At 38.4% G+C, this 22,027-nt stretch overlaps 1 protein-coding gene across 4 annotated transcripts in view; it reads right to left on the bottom strand.

The window, feature by feature from the left end:
- Positions 1–13,221, bottom strand: part of NDUFAF6 (NADH:ubiquinone oxidoreductase complex assembly factor 6) — a 36,425-nt gene extending 23,204 nt beyond the window's left edge. For 2 of the 4 annotated variants that reach the window (XM_068525847.1, XM_068525848.1), the window contains exons 1-2: positions 13,025–13,221; positions 7,782–7,881 (exon numbers count right to left, since the gene is read on the bottom strand). In XM_068525847.1, the coding sequence (XP_068381948.1) occupies positions 7,782–7,881; positions 13,025–13,221 (297 nt within the window). Of the gene's footprint in view, positions 1–7,777; positions 7,882–13,024 lie in introns of all 4 variants that reach the window. The other 2 variants (XM_068525849.1, XM_068525850.1) reach the window with 2 other exon arrangements.
- Positions 13,222–22,027: the final 8,806 nt, after the last annotated feature.

Raw genomic sequence — 22,027 nt, 5'->3', positions numbered from 1 at the left:
CTCTGACTGGCTTCCCAGATCATTCCAGCATGTACCCCAGCCCACACCAGGCACCTGCTCCAGCCCCTCTTGCTCTCGACTAGGGCTAAGGCGCCATTGCTAGAGGAGTGCACACACTTAGAAGGATGGGCGCCAGCTCAGACCAACCCTCAGGGCTTGTGCTCCAGCACCTTGGGCTGGAAGAGCAAAGGAAAAGCCCCAGCTCACACCTGGCTCTGGCTATAGTCCCTTCATCTATAGCCCTACCTCCCACCAAAGTGGTAGCTGCCAGCACACCCCAGGAGAAGACATGACCTATGCTCACTTCAGATCCAGCTCTCCCACCAAAGTGACTGGGCACAAGCAGACTGCATAGGGGCAGGCCCACCCAAGGACACCCCTTCAAGATTGGGACAGGTAACCAATCTTATCACCTAACTCAAAGAGACAGAGAAAGTTAAACAATATGAGAAGACAAAGGAATATGTTTCAAATGGAAGAACAAGAAAAAAAAACCCTGAAGAAAACCCTAATGAAACAGACATAAATAATTTACCACATAAAGTATTCAAAGCAATAGTAAAAAGAATGCTAACTAAATTTGGGAAAAGAATGAATGAACACACTGAGAATTTTAACAAGGAACTAGAAAATATTAAAAAGAACCAGTCAGAGCTGAAAAATAAATGAAATGAAGAATGCACTAGAAAGAATGAACAGCAGACTAGGTGATAGAGAAGAACACATAAGTGATCTAGAAGAAAGAATAATGGAAATCACCCAATCAGAACAGCAAAAAGAAAAACAAATGTTAAAAAATGAGGATAGTTTAAGGGACCTCTGAGCCAACATCAAGTGTATTAACATTCACATTATAAGGATTCCAGAAGAAGAGAGTGAGAAAGGGGTAGAAAATGTATTTGATGAAATTATGGCTGAAAACTTCTTGAAGCTGAAGAAGGAAACAGATTTCCAGGTACAGGAAGCACAGAGAGTCCCAAGCAAGATGAACACAAAGAGACCCACACCAAGACACATCATAATTAAAATGGCAAAAGTTAAAGATAAAGAGAATCTTAGAGGCAGCAAGAGAAAAAAAAAAAAGAGAGAGAAAAGCAGAAAAACATACAAGGGAATCCCCCTAAGGCTATCAGCTGATTTTTCTGCAGAAGCTTTGCAGGCCATAAGGGAGTGAGTGGCATGATATACTTAAACAGCTGAAAGGAAAAAACCTACAACCTAGGATACTCTGCCCAGCAAGGTTATCTTTCAGAACTGAAGGAGAGATAAAGAACTTCTTGGATAAGGAAAAAACTAAAAGAGTTTATCAGTACTAAACCAACCTTATAAGAAGTATTAAATGGTCTTCTTTAAGTGGAAAAGAAAAGGTTACAAGAAGTAAGAATTTATAGGGGAAAAAAAATGCCACTAATAAAGACAAATCATATAGTAAAGGCTGTGGATCAACCACTTAAATATTAAAGCCAGTATGCAGATTATTAAAAAAAAACTGTAAAAGCAACCATAACTACAATAAACAGTAAAGAGACAGACATGAAGATGTAAAATATGACATAAAAAACACAAAATATGAGGGAAGGGAGTAAAAAACATAGATCTTTTAGAATGCATTTTAACTTAAAAGACTATCAGTTTAAGTCACGTAGATATAATTATTGGTCAACACATATGAACCCCATGGTAACCACAAATCAAAAACCTATAATAGATACACAAAAACCAGTAAGAAAGGAACCCAAGCATACTACAAAAGAAAATCATATAACCACAATGGAAGAAACGAAATGAAGAAGAAATTAACAGAGAAGAACTACAAAAACAATTGGAAAACAAGTAATAAAATGGCAATAAGTACATACCTATCAATAATTACTCTAAATGTCAGTGGACTACAATTACTTTAACTGTCAAAAGACACAGTGTGGCTGATTGGATAAAAAACAAGACCTTTCAACATGCTGCCTACAACAGACTCACTTCAGGGATAAAGACACACACAGAGTGAAAGTGAGGGAATGGAGAAAGATATTTTCATGCAAACAGAAACGACAAGAAATCAGGAGTAGCAATACGCATATCAGACAAAATAGACTTTAAAACAAAGGCTATAACAAAAGAAAAAGAGCATTGTATAATGATAAAGGAACCAATAGAGCAAGAGGATATAACATTCATTATCATATATGCGCGTAATATAGGAACATCTAAATACATAAAGCAAATATCAACAGACATAAAGGGAGAAATTGACAAAAACACAGTAATAGTAGGAGACTTTAACACCCCATTTACATCAAAGGACAGACAATCCAGAAAGAAAATCAATGAGTAAACAGTGGTCTTAAATGACACATTTGACCAGTTAGAATTAATAGATATCTATCTACAGGACATTCCATACAAAAACAGAATACAAATTATTTTCAAGTGCATATGGAACATTCTCTAGGACAGATCACATGCTAGGCCACAAAACAAGTCTGAAAAAATTTAAGAGGATAGAAATTATATCAAGCATCTTTTCTGACCACAACAGTATGAAAGTAGAGATCTATCACGGAAAGAAAAATGGGAAAAACATTTAACACATGGAGACTAAAAAACCAATGGGTCAATGAAGAAATCAAAGAGGAAATCAGAAAATACCTCGGGACAAATGAAAATAAAAGCACAACTTTCCAAAACCTATAGGACACACAGCAAAGAAGTTCTAAGAGGAAAGTTTATAGTGATACAGGCCCATCTCAAGAAACAAGAAAAATCTCAAATAAACAACCTAACTTACCATCTAAAGGAATTAGAAAAAGAAGAACAAACAAAGCCCAAAGTCAGCAGAAGGAAGGAAATAATAAAGATCAGAGCAGAAACAAATAAAATAGAGACCAGAAAAAGAAAAAAGAAAAAAGAAAAGTTCAATGAAACCAAGAGCTGGCTTTTTGAAAAGATAAACAAAATTGATAAGCCCTTAGCCAAGCTCATTAAGAAAAAGAGAGAGAACACAAATAAACAAAGTAAGAAATAAAAGAGAAGAAATTACAACTGATACCACAGATACAAAAAAATCAGAAGGGAAAACTATGAACAGTTATATGCCAACAAATTGGACAACCTAGAAGAAATGGATAAATTCCTAGAAACTACAATCTTCTGAAACTAGACCAAAAGAAATAGATAATCTGAACAGACAGATCACTAGTAATGAAACTGAATCAGTAACCAAAAAACTCCCAGCAAACCAAAGTCCAGGACTGGACAGCTTCACAGGGGAATTCAACCAAATACACAAAGAGGAGCTAATACCTATCCTTCTCAAACTACTCCAAAGTATTGAAGAGGAGGGAAGATTCCCAATCATGAGGCCACCATTACCCTGATACCAAAACTAGACAAAGACACTACAGAAAAAGAAAATTACAGGCCAATATCTCTGATGAATGTAGATGTAAAAATCTTCAACAAAATATTAGCAAACCAAATTCAACAATATGTAAAAAGGATCATACACCATGGGATTTACTAAATCCCATTGGGATTTACATCCCATTTACAAGTGGGATTTACTAAAATGATGGTTCAATATCCACAAATCAATTAATGTGACACCATATTAATAAAACAGAGGATAAAAATCACGATTATCTCAATAGACTCAGAAAAAACATCTGACAAAATTCAACATTCACTCATTCATGATAAAAACTCTCATCATGGGGCTTCCCTGGTGGCGCAGTGGTTGAGAATCCACCTGCCAACGCAGGGGACACGGGTTCAAGCCCTGGTCTGGGAAGATCCCACATGCCGCGGAGCGACTGGGCCCGTGAGCCACAACTACTGAGCCTGCGCGTCTGGCGTCTGTGCTCCGCAACGGAAGAGGCCAAGATGGTGACAGGCCGGCGCACCGCGATGAAGCGTGGCCCCTGCTCGCCACAACTGGAGAAAGCCCTCGCACAGAAACGAAGACCCAACACAGCCAAAAATAAATATAAATAAATAAATAAATTTATTAAAAAAAAAAAAACTCTCATCAAAGTTGGTATAGAGGAAACATCTCAACATAATAAAGGCCAATTATGACAACCCCATAGCTAACATCATACTCAATGGTGAGAAGTTTCTTCTCTAAAATCAGGAACAAGACAAGGATACCCACCCTTGCCACTTCTATTTAATATGGTATTGAAAGTCCTAGCCACAGCAATTAGACAAGAAAAAGAAATAAAAGGCATCCAAATTGGAAGGTAAGAAGTAAAACTGTCACTATTTGCAGATGACATGCTACTATATAAAGAAAACCCTAAATCTCCACCAAAAAACTATTAGAACTAAGAAATGAAGTCAATAAAGTTACAGGATATAAAATTAATATACAGAATTTTTTTGCTTTTCTAATACACCAATAATGAACTATAGGAAAGAAAAAGCAAGAAAACAACCCCATTTAAAATCACATCAGAAAGAATAAAATCCTAGGAATAAATTTAACCAAGGAGGTGAGAGACCTATACTCTGAAAACTAAAAAACACTAATGAAGAAAACTGAAGATAATACAAAGAAATGGAAAGATATCCCGTGTCCATGGATTGAAAGAGTTAATATTGTTAAAATGTCAAGCCTACTCAAAGCAATCTACAGATTTAATGTAATCCCTATAAAAATACCCATGACATTTTTCACAGAACTAGAACATATAATCCTAAAATTTATATGGAACGACAAAAGACCCTGAACAGCTGAAGCAATCTTGATAAAAAAGCATAAAGCTGGAGATACCACACTCCTTGATTTCAGACTATACTACACAGGTACAGTGATCAAAACAGTATGATACTGGCATTAAAAGAGACACATAGATCAATGGAACAGAATAGAGAGCCCAGAAATAAACCCATGCATTTATGGTCAATTAATCTTTGACAAAAGAGGCAAAAATATACAATGGGGAAAGACAATCTCTTCAATAAGTGGTGCTGGGAAAACTGGACAGCTACATGTAAAAGAATGAAATTAGAACATTTTCTCATATTATATATGAAAATAAACTCAAAATGGATTAAAGACCTAAATGTAAGATGACACCATAAAACTCCTAGAAAATAGGCAGATCACCCTCTGACCTATGTCATAGCAATATTTTTTTGGATCTTTCTCCTCAGGCAAAGAAAACAAAGGCAAAAATAAACAAATGGGGCCTAATTAAACTTAAAAGCTTTTGCACAGCAAAAGAAACCATCAACAAAGTGGAAAGACTACCTACTGGATGGGAGAAAATATTCGCAAATATTTGCAAATGGTATGTCTGTTGAGGGGTTAATATCCAAAATATATAAACAGCTCATACTTGATATCAAAAAAACAAACAATGCAATTAAAAAAATGGGCAGATGACCTGAATAGACACTTTTCCAAAGACAATATACAGATGGCCAAGAGGTACATGCAAAAATGCTGAACATCACTAAGCATCAGGGAAATGCACATCAAAACCACAATGAGATATCACCTCACATCTGTCAGAATAGCTGTCACGGAAAAGACCACAAATTAAGAAATGTTGGCATGGATGTGGAGAAAAGGGAGCTCTAGTACACTGTTGGTGGGAATGTAAATTGGTGTACCCACTGTGAAAGCAGTATGGAGGTTCCTCAAAAAACTAAAAATTGAACTACCATATGATTCAGCAACTCCAATCCTGGACATACATCCAAATTAGTCAAAAATAATGTACATTATCACTTGTATGTAGAATCTAAAAAATAAAGACAAATGAATAAACATAACAACAACAAAAAAAGAGAAGCAGACTCATAGATATAGAGGACAAAGTAGTGGCTACCAGTGGGAAGAGGGATGAGGGGAGAGACAAGATAGGGATAAGGGATTAAGAAGTACAAACTACTATGTATAAAATAAATAAGATATAAGGATATACTGTACAGCACAGGGAATACAACCAATACTTTGTAATAACTTTAAATGGAGTATAATCTATCAAAAATATTGAATCATGGTTGTACACATGAAACTAATATAATATTGTAAATCAACTATACTTTAATAAAAAAAATTTTTTTAAAGGGTAATTCTTCAGAAACATGACAAACAGGTGATGCCTTTCTCTGCTCAGAACCTTCCAACGGTTTTCCATCTCACTCAGAGTAAATGCCAAAGTGACTGAAGTGGTCTCCAAGACCTTACTTTTCTGGCCCAGATACCTCTAACCTAATCTCCTCCCACACTCTCCCTCCTTTCTCTGTTGTGCCACACTGGCGTTCTCGTCTTTGAATATGTCAGGCACACTTACATCTCAGGGCCTTTGCACTTGCTGCTCCTTCTGTCTAGAAGACTCTTCAGCCACATATCTCACTCCCTTGCCTCCTTCAAATCTTTGCTAAAATGCCACCGTCTCAGTGAGGTTTTTCCTGATCACCCTACTTAAAACAGGAACCCCTGCTATACCTAGCCTTCCCTATCCTCCTTAATTTTTCTGTACAGTATTTACTTGTTCCTTGAATACAGGGACTGTGTATGTCTTATTCAATACTATAACCCAGTACTTAAAATAGTGCCTAGCATATTTTGGACAATACTTGTTGAATGAATGAACAAGACTGTGTGTGTAAAAAAGCAGTAAGACAGACAGCCATAGGGAGATGGAAGTGGCATCTTGTGCAGGGCAGTGGGACCAAGGGGCAGCCAGGTGGACACTGCCTGGAGTGGCACACAGGTGCAAGGCTACCTGCACAGTTGAATTTATTTAAATTTAAAAAAAAAAAAAAAAAAAAGCAAGACATTCCTATAAGGTGACAGAGAATCACGGAAAATATGGAAGATTTATTTATTAAAAATGGAATTTTAATTATTTTAAAGTTATAATGGAAGATCACATTGGGTACTATTTATTGCTAAATTGTGACTGACTTAAGATGCTGAAGTGTAGTTTATACCTGAAAAAGGATGAAGTAAAAAAATATAGACCCATGACTTCTAGAAATATACCGAGGACAAACAGCCAGACTCTATTACTCTCTGCAGATTTATAGTGTCCAACCACAATTATGCCTCAGTACTATACTCACATCCTTTCATTTGCCCCTACTTCACGTCCTATCATATTCACCAGAGAGGCTGTGTCAAAACCTGTCATACTCTTCAAGACTCCAAACCCTCCTGTGCTCCCTCACTCTCAATAACTAACCTCTCCATTTCATTTACTGAGAAGATCAACGCCATTCTATCTCAACTCCCTCAATCACATTCTCCATCTCAATTTATCTTATATCAGCACACATTCTTTCCAGTCTAAGAGAAAGAAGAGTCGCTCCTTTGTTTGTAATTCTTTAGAAAAAATGTGAGTTAGTATGATATAAGGTCTGGGTTTGCTATAATTGCTTCAATTTCCATTTCACTTTAAAGCTAAAAACTCAATTTAAAAAGTGCTTTGAAGAACTGCCATATACATGTAAATTATGCAAATGTTGTAAAGAATAAGCAGTAATACTCTGATTAACCTATTCAATTAACAGACAAATGTGCAGTGTTAATTGCATAGTTTTATAATATCCTTAAAAAAAGAAATTCCAGGATGGTCTTTCCAAAAACATTAAGTTCATTAGCTAGTTTTATTTTTGGAATTGAATTGTTAAGCAGGAGAAAGAAATCACCAGCAGAAACCTTAAACACATCTGGCATATAAATTACAACTATATTTCTTTATTGTTCAGCATTAAACATATTATATCACTATTTTTACAAATAATTTTTAAGGTATTTTAATACCAGCCTGAGCCAGTTCCACATTGAAAGCTCTCAGTGCAAAAGCAGAGCTTCTGGATTCTGCAGGGAGTAGCAGGGAGCATAAATAGCCTTCATAATCTCGTTTCCTATAATAAATAAGCAAAAAAAGATAATTACTTTTCACTTTCCAAACTGCACACAAAAAAATACTGACCAAAATGGACTGAAAACAAGGCTTCAACTCAAAATAGCCCCCAAGTTTCCTATATTTTATATGTTTCTCTACAATTATAAAAAATTTATGTGCTTCCAATCCCAGACCAGTTATAATGAATAATCAATCTCTACTAATTTATTTTGACTTATATAATATATATATAATTTTAACTGTTTCAGAATCACTTTGGTTTTAGTAAGAATTCAAATGAGTTACAGATGTAGAAATCAAGAAAACAGGGCCAGCAAGTATTGGTATGAACTCATGGTTTTGAATGCATAGACAAATATATACATAAGACAAAGACAGAGAACAATATGGGGGGTGTGTGGCAGGGTGCACCTGTGTGTATGCGCACACACTCACACTTACTTCTATTTCCCTACAGCATCTGCTGACAAAGCCTAGAAACAATGATATCCGCCCCCCCCCCCCCATACCCACAGTGTCAGCGAACACACCTTGATTTCTCCACTGAGAGAAACTAAGGCTCCTTGAAGGAATGACTGTCTCCAGGGCTGGTGCAAGGAAAATACCAGATAAGCCTGAAACATCTTCTTGAGCAGAAAGTAAACAAACGTTCAAAGAATGGAGTGACTTGTTAAAAGGACAAAGAAATTGGCTTGATGAAGTTCTATGGGCCAAGTCTGGGACAATTTGAGCAACAAAAAAATAATGACAGTAAAAGATTGTAACAGGACCCCATGAGCTCATACCAATATAAATGAATGAATAAATACAAAGAGAAGGAAAAATTTGACAACCAGTACAATGCCAACTGATAAACCTACAAGACATGATTGAATTTTTAAAATCACCACTTGATAACTATCAAAGTAAAAACTCATTCAAGCAAATATCAATAAATGTCTGAAAATGTTAAACAGGTGAAAGTTTGAAAGAAAAAGAGTATTTACATAGTATTAAAGTATCTCCTCACAAAATAAATATTATTTGCTAACATTCTTATTAATTTACAAGGGAGAAACCTGAAAGACACTTGAGAACCAAGTAACAAAAAATTCACTCCACAGTAGTAGGATAAATCAACACCATGTGCTTTCTGACATGATACTGAGAAAAGCACAGCATAACTTCCATAATATTCCTGCAAAAATTGTGTAAATCATGAGTAAACATTAAAAAAACCCAAACTGAAAGTCTACAAAGTAGCCTGTCCTGTTCTCTTAAAAAAAAAAAAAGTCAAGTTCATTAAAGATAAGGAAAGACTGAGAAACTGTCCCAGATTGGAGAAGACTAAAGACACATGACAACTAAATGTAGCATGTGATCCTGGATATATGAAAGACATAACAGACTAATTAGCAAAATGTCAATGGAGTCTGTGGATTAGATGGTAATACTGGATCAATTTTAATATCCTGATTTTGATGGTTATACTATGGTTATATGGGAGAGAATCCTTGTGTATTAAAAACACGCACCAAAATAATAAGGGGGGTAATGGGGCATCTACATCTTATTCTCAAGTGGTTCAAAACGTTAACAATGAGGGAATTTGGGTGAAGAGTACATTGGAGCTCTGTGTACTATTTCTGTAACTTTTATGTGAATTTGAAATTACTTTAAAATGAAAAGTTAAAAAAATATAATCCTTACTATATTCATTCTAGGATGACTTAAGTATAAAGTGCTTACCAGGGCTTCCCTGGTGGCACAGTGGTTAAGAATCTGCCTGCCAATGCAGGGGACACGGGTTCGAGCCCTGGTCCGGGAAGATCCCACATGCCGCGGGGCAACTAAGCCCGTGCGCCACAACTACTGAGCCTGTGCTCTAGAGCCCACAAGCCACAGCTACTGAAGCCCATGTGCCACAACTACTGAAGCCCGCGTGCCTAGAGCCCGTGCTCCGCAACAAGAGAGGCCGCTGCAATGAGATGCCCGCGCACCACAACGAAGAGTAGCCCCCGCTCACCACAACTAGAGAAAAGCCTGCGCACAGCAACGAAGACCCAGCGCAGCCATACATACATACATACATAAATAAATAAATATAAAGTGCTTACCAGACTGCCTATTGACAAGGCTACTTTCACTGTAATACACTGGAACCTTACTATAACAGTATTTCCTATAAAACAGTACTCAGTATAAAATGGGTCCAACCTCATTCCATGGAGTTTAGATTTTGAAATTCAGACTACTCCCACTTTTCAACTGGTTCACACTTTGTCGTGTGGCTAACAGAGAACTTAAACCTTCACAATTCCCCCAACTTCCACATAAACAAAAGGGAGAGATCATGAATAGATAGCAGTAACCTTGTTATCACAAGACAGCTCTACTAAAAAATCTCACCATATGCGGTTTCAGCTACAATATGGAGAGTTCAGACAAAACTTTATAGCTTATACTTGTAAATATATATAGATGTAAACATTTCTAAATTTTATTTTATTACAAACAGTCTCTAAACTTCAAAAGTGTTTAAAACACCTGAAAGTTAATGAGACAGTAAGAAAACACTGAATAGGAATCAAACTACAATCTTAATTTCCATCATTCAACTAGTTATTGACAGAAATGATACCAGTCATGTCTATTTCCTAACTTGAAAAATGAGGATTGATATCCTACCTGTTTCATATCTCCTTAAAAATAACCAATATGTGAAGTACTTCAAGTTTCTTACACGAAAATGAAAAATGAAATGAAGACATAACAAAACTGTAACAGTCTTTGGGAAATAAGATATTCTACACAGCTAATGGTTTGCCCTGTTAACAATTTTTAAAATACTTTGGTTGGAAATTTTTCTAAACAATATTACCCACTTCTTTACATTAAATAGGATATACTATTTAACCATTTCTTCATCAATCAGGATAACTGTTATCAACATTGATTACTGGTATACAAGGATAACCTATAAATAGCTAACCAAGGTCCAGTTACCTAAGAACTGTTCCAGATAATGAGAAATGCTATGCTATGATGGCTTTATACAGCAGCAGGGTCAATAACCTTTCATTCATTCATTCATTCAAACATTTATTCAGTGTCTAGCACATGCCAGGCACTGCGCTAGACACTGAAGATAGGTACAGACTTCAGTCTAGCAGGGAGAAACAGACATATGAGAAGTAAGCATATCTAGTGCTAGGACTGCTATGCTAATTCCATGGACCTGTGCCACTGAAGCACAAAAGAAGTGGTTCCTCAGTGAGGCTGGAGAACTGCACTTCCAGATACCACCACTGCCACCTCCTCATCTTATTATAACACTAATCCCAAGGCCTGAGGCGGTGTTCCTCAAACCAAACCCCAAGAAGCCTATGTAAATTAGGCTTGAGATTTTCCCAGGAACCTTGATTCCTAGAAGATCCTCGGCTGGCTAATCTGAAGTTATAGCCTAGTATCTTGTCTGATATTTGGAGGCCTTGCATAAGATACATGTCCAGAACAACCCTGCACACACAATTTCGGAGGCCAAATCTTGCAAAGATTAACGGACAATTAGAAGCTAAAAGTTCTAATATTCCTTTCAAGTTCATCTTGTTTTTATTTTAAACTATTTATTGAGCATTTGTTATGTACCAGCATTTTTATATACATCATGTAATTTAATCCTCACAACCATGTTATAAAGTAGAAATCTACAAATGAGGAAATAGCTGAATCTTAAAGTAATTAACTTTCCGAAGTGACAGAGCTAGGATTAATAAACTCAGATAAGGTCTGCCTGCTGCCTACTTTTCGATAAATCGCTAGAGTCAACAGCCTCCATTCCACTTAAATACCAATATGGACAGATTAAGTATCTGGCCATTTATAAATATATATTTGAGAAAAGCTGTTATGTGATATCCACAGACTATTTCTAGAAGAATATATAAGAAATTAGTAAGACCCTGGATAGGAAAGTTAGGACACTACTGGTGTCAAAGAAAAACTGCACTGAACAAGTGGATATGGATGGTATACGTTTTGGTAACTTAAATTTCTTATCATCAAAAAATGATAATTTAAAAATATATATAGATGAATATAATCTTTTTGGCTTTTACAATTCTTAATGACCTGATTTCCACTAATGCTACCATGTTTCTCCTACAAGCAATCAACAAGTAAATAAGGTGGGGTAGGAACACTATTTTAAAAAGTTATTAAAAACAAAACAAAATACTGAAATGCATGGGAATGTTGTCGTTATGCTACATTTTGCTACAATGGAATTCAAACAAATTGGATTTACTAGCCCAATCAAATTCAAGATAGTTTAACTATTCTAGCACTTCTCAGAAGTCCTTGAGACCAGGTACTTTGAGACTTTTTGCCACTGTTACGAATTAAGGGCAGCAAAAGGGCAGCGGGGGCAGGGCCGGGGGGTGGTGGTGGTAAGCCATTCACTCCTGAAGTCAGGCCTGGATTCCAAGGCAGGCCCCTGCCCACATGTACCAGGTAACCTGATTCATCCAATTTATCCCACAAATGATTAACAGCGACTCCGATGTGCTATGCCTTTCGCGTGCTACCAGAATAACTGACTTTATGAGGTTTAGATTCCACTGAACTCAGGTAAATTCCAGAATCTCTCTAAACCTTCATTTCCATGTCTGTTAGATGAGATAATAAAGTTTATACCGTACTCACTGTACCCCTGCTTTGTGCCAGGCACTGTTCTAAATGCTCTAATCCACATAACTGTAAGTGGTAGGTCTACAACTGTTCCCTCATACTTTGTAACAAAAATTAGATAATTTACTTGTAAACTACTTTGCATAATGCCTGACACATAGGAAGAACTCAAAGTTAACTACTGCTTAATTAAAATTAGTTACTAGCCATCTTTCGAATGTTAAAAAGCAATTCATGCAAAACGTTTAATTAGGTAAAAGTTAAGGCTCGGGCAAGGTGACAGACGAAGGAATTTTGCCACAATTTTGTGACCAGTGTGAAAGCTCCTGTTGCCTCACTCCCCCATACACCCGAGCTCACACGCTGAGGGACACGGGGAAGGTGCAGGTCCGCCCCGAGGCCCGCCGCGCCCACCAGGGTCCCTTTCGGCCTGCTCCCCGACCTCCCGGCCGGGGGCAGTCGGGCTCGCTCACCGCAGCAGCTCCAAGCAGTAGCGGTCAGTGCCCGAGGCGCCAGGTCCACTGACCGCGGCCACGCTCCGCCCGGACCCCGCGGGCTCCGGGAGCCGCCGTGCGTGCGCCCACAGGCCCCTGGGCGGCCGGCGGCGGCACAGGCCGGGGACGCCAGGCCGTAGCGGGCCACACGCGGACACCAGCGTGGAGGCAGCCATGACAGAGACGCCGCCGTGCCCTTCGACCTCGCGCTGTTAGCGCTCGGACACGCCTCGCCTCGCCACGCCCCGCCACGCCCCCGGCAGCTCTGGCTGCGCACCTCTTAGCGGCGGGAAGGAGACCGCTGGGCGCCCCTCGGAGATGAGACAGGTGTCGCTGTGGTCCCCTGCATCTGCGCCTCCGCCGCGCTCCTCGGCCTTATAGGTTCCAGGAAAGACCCGCCTAAATTCGACGTATCTCGCCCGGGCTCTCCCCCTTCCTTCCAGGTCCTTCTGAAGATGTATTGATATTTATCGAGGCAGGGGGAAAGAGAATAATTTGACAGTTTACTAGCTTGATTTATAACTTTTAAACATTTATTCACATGGTATGTGAGCCTCCTTTGGCACTCTTACCATCAGGCCCCTCAAATATTAGAGTTGGGTCTAGTTGCCACCACCTGACCTGGTGCAAGCCAGCAGCTGCCTACATCTGGATCCCAGTAACACCTCCTGCCTCCAGATTTGACCAGATTTTTCGCGCTGCAGCCACACTTGTTCTTTCTAAAGGGTGCCTCTGATCATGGCCCCTCCCTGCTTGACCAGTTTTACTGCGTGTTGGATAAAGCTCCTCCACGATAGTAGCCTCTTTTTACCTTTCAGCCTCAACCCTAGCTATCTGCATTTGTGACCCCATTTTAATGTTTCTCCTTAAACCCATGGGAGAGTACTCTGTTGTCTGGACCTAAGAACTCCAGCCAATTCACCCTGCTTTGGTTTTCCTCCCTGACACTGGCTCTCTTCAGCCTATGCAGGGCCTCAGTCCCTCCTGCGTAATATTCTCTTTTCTCTCTGGGCTTCTGTCCTTTAGTTCTGACAGACACACACTAGTGTTTCTGATACCAAAGTTTAATAAACCTGCTCAGTTAAAAAAAATCACTTATCTACATCTCTAGTTCTGGTCTCCTGCCTAGCTGGACTTTTCCATCTCCACATCTTGCCATTACTTCAAAGTTTATGTCTAAAAACCAAATTAAACTAACTCCTCTCCTTAGTCTTTTTATCTGGACAGTGTCCCCCTTCTCACAACCAGGGGAAACACTTTGGAGTCACCATTACCTCTTCCTGCTTCTATATCTAATGTAATCTAACTTGTCAGGTCCTGTCAATTCTTTTACCTTCCTATACTCACATCCATGGCAGCATAACTTGTGCAAAACTACCTGGATTCAGATCCTGGTTCTACCTCCTACTATCACTGTGACCTTGGGTGACAGACTTACCTTTTCTTGTGCTTCAGATCCCTACCCTGTGAAATGGTAATAGTAATAGAACCTACCTCATAAAGTTCTTGTGAGAATTAAATGAGTTAATATCTTCAAGGCATCTAGGGCAATGCCTGGCCCATAAATAGTACTCAAAACAAGTCATCTGTGTAGGGAAAACATTAAGAAAGACTGTTTAAAGGGACCAAAAAGATTGCTGGGTGTCTTAATGGAAAGTTAGACATTGTCCAGTTTATCTGATTTTATGGGGTTTTTGTGCCTTTCATTGTCTTTGAACTATTTTACAATTCTGTAAGTTGCAGAATATTGACAATAATGCAAATAATTCTTGTCCATAATTTATGCAAATTATATCTGTAGGAGATTCAGTTGATTATTGTTCTATGGATATTATCTGTTTTTGCCAGTTTCATATCTATTAAGCAGATTTACTTAAGCATTCCTGACTGCCTATAGATGTCTAGTAGTTTGAATACTTCTTTTTTTTAATACTTCTTTGAATTGGTTGCAAAATCTTACTGTTTCCCCCACTAATTAATGAGTTAAATGAAATTTTTAACATGTGTTGACTTTATATCTGTACGAGATCATGACTATACAGTTTTGTTAAAAATTATTTCTTAACAGTTATCATTGGCTATTATTAACTTCTCTTTTGTTTTATTTCCCATACCCAATTTCACATCTTTCTGATAGACCTATTTCATTTGTTTTCTTGTCTCCAGGACAGTCAATCTATTTCAAAAAATATAGCCATTTCTAATAATTCACATAATCATAAATGCATAATAAAGATGTTATGAGCCTTTAGATATTTAAACTTGAAGGCAGAATTTCAATTAACGGCAATAGAAGAAAAATTAAGAACTTTTAAAATTATTCTATGGATAACACACTGTCACCAACTAACATTTATTGAACATCTATTATTTGCCAATCTTGAAGTTAATTTTTTTTTAGAATTATGAATACATGAAAATATTTCCTTAGTGTAATTTCTTGGTATTAAAATCAGTATATTTGAAATATGCATACACTTCTCTTCAATCAAGGTTATAATCCAGGCAGAAGCTCAGTGCTTAACCAAAAAATTAACATTAAGAAATAACTGCCCACAGAAGCACAATTTGTTAACTTGGCCTTTAGCTGTGGCAGTTGCTTACTCTGTCATCTTTGAGTTTATGACTCTCTTCATGGAGACTCTAACTGATTCATCTGTGTAATTGTGAATGAAATATAATAAAATTTATTTCCAAGCTTTAGCCCAATAAAGATTGTCCTATGGTTGTTGCTACATTGTAAAGAGCTGTGCATTATTGTTCCAGAATATTGCTCCACGTCTTATTTTTTTCCATGGCCTCTGTTAAGAAGTGAGTGTCATTCTTTATGTTAAGAGTCAGGCTGGCCTGTTGGCTTTTTTTTTTTAATATAAATTTATTTATTTATTTATTTATTTTTGGCTGTGTTGGGTCTTCGTTTCTGTGCGAGGGCTTTCTCTAGTTGCGGCGAGCGGGGGCCACTCTTCATCGCGGTGCGCGGGCCTCTCGCTATCGCAGCCTCTCTTGTTGCGGAGCACAGGCTCCAGACGCGCAGGCTCAGCAATTGTGGCTCACAGGCCCAGTTGCTCTGTGGCATGTGGGATCTTCCCAGACCAGGGCTCGAACCCGTGTCCCCTGCATTGGCAGGCAGATTCTCAACCACTGTGCCACCAGGGAAGCCCTGGCCTGTTGGCTTTTACATGACACCTTGAGTATCTAAAGGGTCTGAGAGGGTCTGCACCAGACCACAGCTGGTTAAATCTCCCCAGACAAGAATACTCCACACTCTTCCAACTTTTCCATGACCCTCAGGGATCAACTAACTTCTCCTAGGTCCATTTTGTTTTGTTATATGTTTTTTATTATATATATGTTTTCTTTTTCTTAAATCTCATTAAAGGATATTTGGAAAATATAGGCAAAAGTAGGAAAAAGTCATGCTAAAACCTATAATTCAAACAGTTACTATTCACATTTTGTATTTTCTTCCAACCTTTTTTCTATGCATAGGCTTTTTGCTTGTTTTTACATACTGCCTGTACAATGTTATTTGATTAGCCTAATATGCTCATGCACATTTTCTTATGCTATTATTTCATTCATTTTGAAACATTTATTAAGAATCTACTCTGTGCCTACACTGTACCAGTTGCTAGGATTCCAGTGAACAAATACCTATGTTCCATGTCATCAAAGAACTTATTCTTTAGTGGTAAAGACATTTAAACAAACAAAAATCATCACAAATCAATATATAATTACAAAATATGATAACTGCTGTTGTATTAATAAGGATATAGGTTCAGCTGCTCAAATAAAGACACAAAATAACACTGCTGTAAACAAAGTAGACATTATTCTTCTTTGAAGTAGCAATTTGTATGTAAGCAATCCGGGGTTGCATGGAGATTCCAGGGTCCCAGAGACCTAGGCTCTTCCAGTCTGGTTGTTCTATCATCTGAAGAGGTGTAATTCTCACCTGCGTGTCCAAGATGGCCCATTGCTAGTTCCACATGCCAGCCAGCAGCGAGAGTGAAAGGGGAAGAGGCAAGATGCCCTTCTCTTTCAGACAGGAGCTCCTTAATCATTTTTGTGCCATGGCATATATGCTTCTTTAAGCGTTAAATAATAAGATTTAGCAGTGAGTCTAATTTCAAGTTTCATAGTGGTGATGAACATAAACAATATTGAAAAACTATTTGTGATTTCATTTGGTGACAAGATCACAGTTACTCCCAATATTTTTGTGCTTTGTTGCCTATATTCATAACTGAAGCCAATGCTAAATTTTAGTTAGCAGTTAGTAAAAACAGATGTCGTTTTTTTTTTTTTTTCCTATTCAAGGTCACAGACCCCTGTGAATTCTGTGCACAGCTTCCTTGAGTTAAGAACCCTCTGCTTTAAGGGCACAACCCTGAATTTGCACGTATCGCATCTGCTCATATCCCATTGGTCAGAATTTAGTTTACTACGGTGGAAGCTGGAAATAGTCTTATTCCAGGCCGCCATGTGCCCAGTTAGAAATCAAGGGCCCTATTATTATTGAAAATGAGAGGAATGGATATTGGGGAACCACTAACAAAAAAGAACCAGATACTATGAAAGAGTTTAACAGGGAGTCCTATTCCAGATTATGGGGTCAGGAAAAGTATCTCTGAGAAAGTGACAGTTAAGCTGAGATCTGAAATAAAATTCATAGTAATAGTAACAATACCTGTTACTTATGTACTAGGCATTCTTCTAGATATTCATTCAGTCTCACAACAGCCATATTCAGTTTAGGGTGACTGTTCTGGTTTTAGCACTGAAAGTCCTGCATCCTAGGAAACCCCCTGGTCTGGGGCAAACTGGATGGTTGTCACTCTGTTGGTACTATTGTTATCATCCCCATTTTACAGTAAAGGAAACTAAGGCGTGAAAAGTTTAAATAATTTGCTAGTAATTGGCAGAGGCAGGATTTACACCTAGGAAGGCTGCTCCAGAGCTCACCTGCTTAACTACTGTGTTAGTTTACTAGGGCTGCCTAGCAAAATACCACAGATGGGTGGCTTAAACAACAGAAATTTATTTTCTCACAATTCTGGAGTCTAGAGGTCCAAGATCACAGTGTTAGCAGAGTTGATTTCTTCTGAGGCCTCTCTCCTTGGCTTGTGGATGGCCGCCTTCTTCCTGTATCTTCACATGGTCTTCCCTCTGGGTGTGTCTGTGCCCTCATCTCATCTTTTATGAGTATGCCAGTCATATTAGATTAGGACTCACCCTAATGATCTCATTTTACCTTGAATTACCTCGTTCAAGATGCTCTCTCTAAATAACAGTCATATTCTGTGGTACTGGAGGTTAGGACTTCAACATATGAATTTGCAGGGGGACATAATTGAGCCTGTAACAACTGCTGTATAATACTGCCAGGCAAAGGGGGTGAGGGTGGGGTAGTGTCTCACAAGAGGGAACTGCATGTACAGAAGTCCTGAATCAGTAAAGGGTTCAGCACACTCAAAGAACAGAGTGAAAGCCTGCGTAGCTGGCACTTACTGAGTGTGCAGGAGGGTGGACCATCTGAGACTGGAGAGTTCTCCGATGGTGATGGGACGTTTTGTAAGCTAGATTGAAATTGGAGGATTTTATCTTAAGTGCCCTGGGAAGCCACTTAAGGAATTAAAGCAGGGGTTTGACATAATGGGACTTAGATTTTAAAAAACAACTCTGATGACTGTTTGGAGAAGAGATTTGAAGCAGGGAGATGGGTTAGGAGTTCATGGCTGCAAACTGGGCCAGAGCTGTTGGTGACTTGGATAGGTGCAGTAGTGGAGATGGAGAAAAGTGGGTGGATATCAGACATGTGGTGAAGATGGCACCAGCAGAACACAGAGGGGTCAGGAAAAAGATACTGCCTGCTTCTTCCACCTGGCAGAACCCTCTTTGTGCATTTATCGGAGGAGCCGGGTACCATCCTCAGTCCACAGAGGAACATCCAATGAGCTAATGAGCCTAGGCATAGTGTTTCGACTTGCATCACCAGTGACTGGTCCAGGACTGTGCATGTTTCCCTGCTCTGGCCAAGGACACTTATGGAAAAGTCCACTATGGGGTTTCTGAGAAAAAAGCCTCACTACTAAAAGGAGACATAAGGTACAATATACTACTTATGAAACACTCTTGCCAAAAAGATTTAACATAAATCTAATTAAGCTTCTAAATCTAATTTTGAAGTTTATAAGGAATACAAAGACAAGAGGAACAAGATAAATGATACCGTGGGGAAACATATCAGAATAATTCAAAAGAAAATCTCAGTGAGACAACAAACTGGGAGAATGTTCTAAATTAAAAAGGACCAAAGAAATATAAACCAAGTGCAATATTTGAAACTTGATTGGATTCTGGCTTGAAAAAGATAAGCTATAAAACACATTTTAGGGATAACTGAGGAAATTTGAACTTGGGACTGGACATTAAGTAGATGTTAGGGGATTACTAATTTTTCCTCAGTGGGATATTGTGGTTCTACAGGAGACATCTACAGGAAATATAGGCTGAATTATATAAGGGTAGAGTGTTGTGATATCTGCAACTTATTTTCAAATGATACAGGAAACAAAATATAAATATGTATACACATATCAATCACAGAGTGAAGAAGAGAGATTAAGCAATTGTGGCATGTGGCAAAATGTTATCAGTTGCTGAATCTAGGTGGAGGGTATATGGGAAGTCATTGCACCACTCTCAACTTTTCAAAATGTTTACAGTTTTTCAAAATAATACCTCTTCTTCCTCTGGATTTCTGAATGAGACACCTGTAACTGAAGCAACCATCCTGCAGCAAGACTAGTCTGAGGATCAAGCTGAAATGCTGACATGGCTCTGGGTCCCTGCTGACATTAGTGAGTAGATGCATTTTCAACCACCAGAGCTGCCCTTCCTCAGCACTTTTTGTTCTGTGAAATAATCCATATTCCTTACTATTTAAGCCATTTTGAATTGAGCCATTATCTCTAGTGGAGACAGGAAAAAAAGACTGAAAATAAAGTAGTCAAGGAGGCAGCAGGGAAGCCAGGAGACAGTGGTGTTACAGATATAAATTGTTAATTCAAATACAAGTTTGCCCTCTGTTTTTTAAAATATTATAACATGAATTTTCCCATATCATTAAGATTTATTTATAAATATTTTTATTTCATATGTTTGAATAGGTAATATATTCCTGTGGTAGATTAAATATGACCACAGATTTTTTGCAGCTACTCTCATCAAGAGGTAGAGTCTGTTTCCCACCCCTAGAATATGAGCTGTCTTTGACATTTGCTTTGACCAATGGAAGATAACAGAAGTGACGTTGTGCAGGTTCCAGAGCCTGCACTTCAGAAACCTTGCAGCCTCTGCTTTCCCCTCTTGAACACTTCTCCGAGTCTGCCATTAAGGAAACTGATTTAACCTACTAGAAGAGAAGAGGTCACGTGGAAGAAAACCAGGCAAGAGCCAAGACCAACTGCCAGACATATGAATGAAGTCCATTTGAACCTTTGTGCCCACCAGATCTCCCAGTCGAATTCCACCACATGACTGAGGCCAGGTAAACAAGCAGAAGAACAACCCAGCCAACCCACAGAACCAGGAGAATTAATAAATCATTGTTGTTATAAGTCATCCAGTTTTGGGGTGGTTTGTTATACTGCAGTTGAGTACTAATGCAATTTCCATGGTGCAAAATATTTTAAATATAAAAATATACAAGTGGGCTTCCCTGGTGGTGCAGTGGTTAAGAATCCGCCTGCCAATGCAGGGGACACAGGTTTGAGCCCTGGTCTGAGAAGATCCCACATGCTGCGGAGCAACTAAGCCCGTGCGCCACAACTACTGAGCCTGCGCTCTAAAGCCGAGCCACAACTACTGAAGCCCGCGTGCCTAGACCCCGTACTCCACTACAAGAGCAGCCACAGCGATGAGAAGCCCGCGCACAGCAGCGAAGACCCAACGCAGCCAAAAATAAAATAAATAAAATAAATAAATTTCAAAAAAAAAAGAGAGAGACAAATTACTTCTCTCGAGGACCAACATCTGCATTCCTATAAAAAATATATATATATATACAAGTAAGGACTTGAAGAGATATTTGTACACCCACAGTCAGAGCAGCATTTTTCAAAATTGCCAAGCAACCCACATGTTCACTGACTGATGAATGGATTAAAAACGTGGTATACACATACAATGGAATGTTATTCCGCCTTAAAAAGGAAGGAAGGAAATTCTGACACATGCTACAACATGGATGAATCTTGAGGACATTATGTTAAGCAAAATAAGTCAGTCACAAAAGGACACATACTACATGATTCCTCTTATATAAGGTACCTGGAGTAGTCAGATTCATAGAGATAGGAAGTAGAATGCAGAGGGAGGACTGGGGCATTACTGTTTAATGGGTACAGAGTTTGTTTTGCAAAATGAAAAGGATTCTGGAGATGGATGGTGGTGAAGGTTACACAACAATGTGAATGTACTTAATGCTACAGAACTGTATGCTTAAAAATGATTAAGATGGTAGATCACAGCTTTTTCCCAGTTTGTTTTTGGTTTTGGTTTTTCTTGTGGAATCTTGCCATGTAGAAATTTTGTAATATATTTTTCTATAGTCAAACTTATCAATATTTACTTTTATGGCTTCTTTTATGTCATCATTAGAAAGGCCTTCCTGATTCTAAATTTTTTAAAATAATTTTTCTCCCTTGTTTTCTTCTAGTACTTTGGTTCCTTCTATAGGGCTTCTACAGGTCCAATTTATATATATGTGTGTATGTGTATGTATATGTATTTATTTTGGAGGGAGTAATGTTACAAAGGCATGGATCCAACTTTTTTCTTTATATCTATCTAGTTGTCTTACCATCATTTATTCAGTAGCCCACATTTTCCTCCTTTGATTTGAGATGCTTCCTTTTTCACAGAGTAAAGTCATGTATGTGTTTTTTGTCTATACTCTTCCATTTGTCTCTCTAT

This window comes from Eschrichtius robustus, chromosome 17, assembly GCF_028021215.1.
Source record: "Eschrichtius robustus isolate mEscRob2 chromosome 17, mEscRob2.pri, whole genome shotgun sequence".
NCBI lineage: Eukaryota > Metazoa > Chordata > Mammalia > Artiodactyla > Eschrichtiidae > Eschrichtius > Eschrichtius robustus.
The sequence above is the reverse complement of the archived record's forward strand: the minus strand, read 5'-3'. Positions and strand labels throughout refer to the sequence as shown.